This window comes from Neophocaena asiaeorientalis, unplaced genomic scaffold (assembly GCF_003031525.2).
Source record: "Neophocaena asiaeorientalis asiaeorientalis breed wild unplaced genomic scaffold, Neophocaena_asiaeorientalis_V1.1 scaffold67, whole genome shotgun sequence".
Lineage (NCBI taxonomy): Eukaryota > Metazoa > Chordata > Mammalia > Artiodactyla > Phocoenidae > Neophocaena > Neophocaena asiaeorientalis.
Genome location: NW_020173731.1, coordinates 10,713,173 through 10,719,828, shown reverse-complemented (window position 1 = coordinate 10,719,828; position 6,656 = coordinate 10,713,173). Strand labels below are relative to the sequence as shown.

The 6,656-nt window shown below is 54.1% G+C and overlaps 1 protein-coding gene across 1 annotated transcript; it reads right to left on the bottom strand.

Annotated features, from left to right (window-relative positions):
- Positions 1-917: 917 nt before the first annotated feature.
- On the bottom strand, positions 918-5,962 carry AVPR1B (arginine vasopressin receptor 1B). Its single transcript, XM_024750884.1, has 2 exons — positions 5,020-5,962; positions 918-1,246 (listed from the first exon to the last, which is right to left on the bottom strand). The coding sequence occupies exons 1-2, from the start codon at positions 5,960-5,962 to the stop codon at positions 918-920; spliced, it is 1,272 nt and encodes a 423-aa protein (XP_024606652.1).
- Positions 5,963-6,656: the final 694 nt, after the last annotated feature.

Sequence of the window (6,656 nt, the reverse complement as noted above, 5' to 3'; positions counted from 1 at the left end):
ATGTGATTCGTGTGGAAGCTTTGAGGAGCCTCAAACAAATCCAGAGCCATGACTAAGTCACACTTTCTCAAAGGATGTCTCCTCTGTGCATCCCCAAGAGGCAGGAGCCATGTGGACCCCCTGAGGGTAGGAGGGAGAGCGACCAATCCCTGCTGCCTCCGAGGCTTCCTCCCACTCGGAGTTTTATTGTGACCATATTCATCTCCTCCTTTCCTCACTCTTTCTTCTCACGCTCACCCCCCGTTGGTCATTCCACTGAGAATATGCAATACTCTGCCCCGCCACCCACCCTAACTCTAAACAAGGTGCGTGGGGAGAAGAAAAGTAGTATTTGCAGAGTTTTTACCAGTTACCAGGTGCTGTGCTAACCCTGCATTTCCCTTCGGTAGACAGGCGGGCATAGCAGGCAAAGTCCTCACACCTATTCACTTTCTTCATTAAACAGTCCTCTGTCTACCAAAAAACCCCCCCAAAAAACAAAAACTCAGAATGCAGACAGGGTCCTTCTCACAGGTTTTCACTCCTTCCCTCTCCTGGTTGAACTGGGATGTGCTAGTCAGGTTAGGATGAGACAAACAAGATAGGAGACCAGCCTCTGAGTCCCTGCTGCCTGTGGACCCCCAGACAGGACAGCCCTAGGCCTGTCAGATCCGGGGCACCACATCTACCGCACGTGTGGTTCCCAGACACCCTGTGAATATGGCAGGATCAGGGAAGCAGACAGTCTGATTCTCCCTGACTCCCAGCATGTGAGGTCGGGAGCAAACGACGGCAGCTGTGTAACCAAGAGGAGCAGCCATTCTGGCCTCCTCGCCCTGCCTCAAACTGGGCTCCCCTAACTCCAGCCCTGTGCTCCCAGCATTTACACCCAGTGCTGAGATGGGTAGAGACCCTCGCCACACTCCAGGGAGTGTTCTCTAAAAGATGCTGGTCTCGGTGATGGTGTCCCTGTCCACCTGCTCTTCATCCTTCAGTGGGTCTTCGGGCCCCAGCCTCTGGCTGAGGCTGGGGCTGAGGCTGAGGGTGGGCAGGCCACTGGAGCGGGTCAGCAGCATGGCGCGGCGGCTGGATGGGCTGCCTCTGGAGAGCTGCCTGCACATCCTGGACCCCGGCCCCCCGCAGCAGGCCAGACGGCAGAGGGAACGCGGCCACAGGTGGCCGTTGAAGCCCATGTAGATCCAGGGGTTGCAGCAGCTGCTGAGGTTGCCCAAAAGCATGGAGATGGTGAAAGACACATTGGTTGAATCTGCCAAGAGAGAAGCACAAGAATTTTAGACCTGGGAGAGATTCCCGGTCCCTACTGATCGGAGAAGGAAATTGAATCCCAGAGAGGACCTGGGACTCACGTGGGGTTCTGTAATTAGAAAGGAATACAGCTGGGGCATGAACCTGGGACTCCTGACTCCAGAGTCTTGCCTCACTGATTGATTTGTTCGTTTTGTACTACAGGGTGATGACAGGATCCAAGGCTTGCTCTGAGTTGACTTTAGAGGTGCAAACATAGTCCGGGACAGGACCAGCCCAAATAGGAGACACTGTCTTTGTTCCAAAACCTCGTTCTTGAATCCCCTAATGGATGTAGAGCTAGGATGAAGCAACTTCTATAAAACATTCAGGAAAAATAACCATGATTCTAGCCAGGTTCAGGCACACCTCCATCCCCACTTATGTCATAGATACGGGTGCACATTGCCCTCCGAATTCCGTCCTCCTTGACCCCTAGGGGTCAGTCCCAGTCATTCTGTCATTCAGTCATTTTGCATGTGAGTATCAACTGTGCCAGGCCAGTGATAGGGACCCGGTAGGGCGATCAGTGGAGCCTGACAGTCCTACAGGTCCCATGATGTCATCTCCAACTGTGCACCTTCTAGGTACAGGGCATCCAGGCATCCCGTTCCAGACCAGTACTTGTTCTCTGTCATCAGAAATTACATCCAAAGAATGCACCATCCTTGGCGGGTGGGGGAGCTAATTTCTCTCCTGGGCAGTCAAAATGTGAGAGTTCAAAGACCCTGATAAGATTTCTTCCAGATACAATACTCTTTCTGAAAATGAAATGAAACTTATGACAACAGGAAAGCTGCTGGGATGGGTCCCGTCCTCCTGCTAGATGCACCACGGCTACAGTTATGGCATGGGTTGCATACTGAGTTACCCTCCTCTTCAGTGGAGGCTGTAGAAGCACTGAGCACAATGCTTAAGCTAGAAGGAACCTTAGAGGTGGAATCACCAAATACAACGTCAGAGCTGGAAGGAAACTTAAGGGTTATGGCATAGACTTGAACCTACGTCTTCCCTCTTCAAAACAGCAACCCTGCACCCTGCCACCATTTCAACCAACAAACTGAAGGGCAAAGCTCAAGTGCCTGCTCTGTAAAGCACCATGAAATCTTCTGATACACAGATTCCTCATGCGCCTCTCCTGAGGGTATGCTCTCCAGTGCGGTACTCATAGCCCAAGAGAAGGGAAGATACAGGGTCAGAATGTTTGAGAGAAGGCTTGAATCATAGAGTTAGAAAGCTGAAGACACCTGGGCCTGGATGGGCAGGTCTAGGGCACAGAAGTGAGGGCAAGGAGGGAGCACCTGTAAGTGGAGGAGAGACCATCCTCAGCAGCAAGCACAGCCTCCTTCAGGCTTGTCTGGGTTCTGGCCTGCTCCCCAGTTAACTTAATACCCAGGGGCTGCAGAAGACTTGGGAAGTTGCTTTGGCTAAGGGGTGGTATTCATCCTGTCTGCTCCATCGACATATATATGTAGTGCCTAGACTCGGCCCGAGACTTAGGGGTTCCAGAAGTTTCTTCACTTGGGAAGCATCTGTTTGATTTAGCCCTGTCTGAGCCAGGCCCGGTGCAGGGGCTGGAGATGGGCCCGGAGCATTGGAGTCCGCAGAGGCTTCACCTCTCAGCCCCCGAGGGCAGATCCACTACTAGTCCTGGCCAGCCACTGCACTTCATTCTGACGGAAGCGCAGCTGACAGTAGCGCAGCTGACAGTCGGGGGCAGGGCCAAGGGCAAGGATACAGACAGCTTCTCACCAAAGACTCAGGGACAGGCGGCCAGGAGGCTAGTTTGCTGTGGAGGAAAACCGGGTGTACTGGAAAGTAAGTCTAAAGCAATGAATGTCAGCCCGACTCAAAGGTCCCAGAGGGCTTCCAATTTTCTGAGGGAGCACACTTTCTGAGGGATACTTAGTTCCTTGCTTCACACTCAGTGAGGCTCTTGGTACGCGGTCAGTCACTCTATACATGGGTCTCTGCGACAGGCTGATGATGGCGGTGAGTACAGCAGGCGAGCAGGAAAGCCTGCACCGGCTGAACGGCAGGATCCCCATCTTCTTGGAGGTTCCTTGATAAAGGGGGTGAACGGCCTTCTCACCCCTGGTGACATCAGCTCAGCCGTGATCGTTGTGAAGAAAGCCATGCCACGGTTAAAGCTTGGCCCATAAAGACCCTGATTCGATTCCTGGCTCCATCCCCTACTACGCAGTGGCACTTCGGACCAGTTATTTCACCTCTCTGCGTCTCAGGTTACTCAGATGTAGAGAAGGTCACCCCGAAGTAGCACAAGGCCCGAATGTGCTTGGCACTAGAAAGCCCTCCTTCCTTCTATTCTGTGCTTGACTAGAGCAGGGAGGTCCCTACAGGTGGTTAGGATCAATACGCTCATTGCTTTAAGGGTAATTTATAAAGTCTCTGGTCCAGACTGGTGTCTGAAAGGTGGTTAAGAAGGGGTATGACGGGACCGTAAGAGTTCAGTATTGCTGTCACACTTCTCTCACAGAGTTGTGTTAACATCATGAACAGCCTTCCACTTACTTCATCTCTCCAGAAAAGCAAAGCATTTGACTTACGTGTGTGCTAGGATAAGCAAAACGAGATTAGAAACAAAATCACAGGGAAGGGGGACCACTCCCTAAGAGCTGGTAGGAAGTGGTAGCCAGGGTCTGCTGGCCAGTGAACCCTCTGGAAGCTTCCAGAGGAAACTGTGTACAGGGCCTCCCTAGGGCAGTCACATGCTGCACCCATTATATACCCCAAGCTGTGCGTAAGATGTGATGCACCGCAGAGGACACAGTCACCCCTCTTCATAGACTCGTCCCCCACTCTTCTTAGGGGAGCAGGAACAGATGTCTTTGAATACCACTCTCCAACATTTTGGGTGCCCAGACACCGCATCTACCTTTCTGAGGACAAGTTCACCCCCAAATGGCCTGACCATCTGGCAGTGTCTAAAACTTAGGAGGCTGCCATCTACCTCACTCCAAAAAATGACCAGAACAAGGCCTTCTATGTGCCAACCGGAACACGGTCCCATTTTGTTTTTCACGTAGGAGGAACGGCCCTCTCCTCACCACTTTCAGAGCCAGGGTTATGGGGGTGCGGGTGGGGGGCAGGAGGATGTATTGAGGGAAAAAACAAGGAGGCACCAGGCTTGGGTTCTACTTTTCACTTTGCTGTGTGGCCTTGGGCAAGTCGTGTTACCTCTCTGAGCCTCTGCTTGCTCATTAGCAAGACAAAAGTGTTGAACTTGAAATTTCAGGGTTGTGCACCAAGGCTAATTCATTGAAAGTGGCTGTTGTAAAGGAGTTCAACGTCATATTTAGTTGCAGGGGGGAAGAGTGCCAAGAGACGTAGTTCATGGGCCACAAATTTCCATCCTGGATGGAATCATTTGAAAATCCCTTTCAAACATCTAGCAAACTACCAGTTGCTTGGCCAAATCTACTAATGGTCATATTTTTTTAGGGCCAAAGAGTATTTTAAAATGTTTACATTAGTTACCAAAATTTTAAAAGATGGAAATTCACGCCAAAGATACTCACATGGCGTCTTTTGGCTGGAGGGGGGTTGCAGCTGTCCCTTTTCACATGGGACAGGCGCCATCTTTCCTAACTGCTCATTTGTTACCTATGTGGCCTTGTGAGCCATTGTGACCCTGTCCTAATACTCTTGTCCTCTCCTCTCCGCATTTTTCCACCTCCTGCTCTCACATCACCCCTCACCAGACCACACACTTGCCTTCATCAGGGGCATTCTCGTCCCACACAGACCACATCTGGACGCTGAAGAAAGGCGCCCAGCAGGCGATGTAGGCCAGCACGATGACGAAGGTCATCTTCACTGTTCGGATCTTGGCCCGTGAGATGGTGTTGGTGCCGCTGACCCGGGATGGCAGCCCCCGTGTGGCTGCAGCTGGGGCAGAAGGAGGTGAGGGCCGGTTCCGAGTCCTCCAACCCCCTCCTTCTACCTTCCAGGCCCCAGTCTTGACTTTTAGGTTCTTACAGATTTCATGGCAGATGAGGCTGTAGCAGGCCGTGAGCATGGCCACAGGCAGGATGAAGATGGCCAGGGTGGTCCAGGTGATGTAGGCCCGTGGCCCCCAAGGAAAGCGGAAGTCTGCCCAGCAGTCCAGCACTCCAGAGCCCTGGATCACCTCTCGTAAAGAAAAAATGAAGACTTGAGGGAGGCTGAGGATGGCGGCCAGTAGCCAAGGAGCTGCAATGAGAGGGTAGGTGGACAGGCTGGGCTGCTGGAGGCTGCACAGGGGGTGACAAACGGCCAGGTAGCGGTCAAGTGTCATGGCCAGCAGCATGTAGGTGGAGGCGAACATGCTGAGCACCTGCAGGTACTTGATGGCCCGGCACAGGGGGTCGGGGCCCTGGAAGCGGTAGGTGATGTCCCACAGCAGCTGGGGCAGCACCTGGAAGAGCGCCACACCCAGGTCCGTCAGGGCCAGGTGCAGCACAAACAGGTGCATGCGGGAGCGCTTGCGGCCTGCCTGTCCCACTGTCAGCAGCACAGTCAGGTTGCCCCCTGTCGCCAGCACCAGGACGGTGGCCAGGACGCCGATCTCCACCTTGGCCAACTCCTCATCCCGGCCCAGCCAGGGTGTGGTGGCATTGGGGACAGAGAGGGTGCTCCCGGGGGCGGGACTGGTGATCAAAGGTGGCCCAGGATCCATGGTGGAAGTTTGCTGGGAGGGAATGGGAGGAAGGAGAGGGATGGATGGAGAGTGTGAGTGTGAGTGGAGAGGTTGGTTGAATGAGATGGAGTGGGGAGGGGAAGTTTTAAGATGGAAAAAAAGGAGAAGGTTGGGGATGACAGGGAAAAGGCTGAAACTGGATGGCAATCGTTAAGAAGACGGGGATAGAGAGGACGATGGAGAATGAGATAAGGAAGGAGAAGATGCTGACCCCGGAGAGGGGAGGGGGAACCCAGGAGCCAAGGGAAGGAGGGGTCAGGGAGGCAAGGTGTCAGGAAAGGAAGAATGGATGAGGCTGTGCACGGTGAGGCCTCTGGAAGGGAAAGAAGGCTGGGGGAGCTGGCACCACTCCCAAATCCACCCCAAATCCACTCTCTCCAAACTTTTCTGGAAGCGGAAAGCGGATGTCCCTAAGCCTGCTTGTTGGTGCGCTCCCGGCCATCGGTGTCGCCCGCCGGCCTGGAAGCCCCAGCCGAGCCCACGCGCCCCGGCCGGCGTGCGGCGACCAGCGGCAGCTAGAGCGCAGCGGCTCGGCCGAGCGAGTTTTATGCTCTAGCGCAGCCCGAGCGCAGCGGCCCCTCGGCGCGCCGGTTGGCTCCTGCAGAGGAGGGGCGGAGTGACACCCACAGGAGGAAGGACCGAGAGCCTGGGTGGAGGGGTGGGGGTAGGTGTC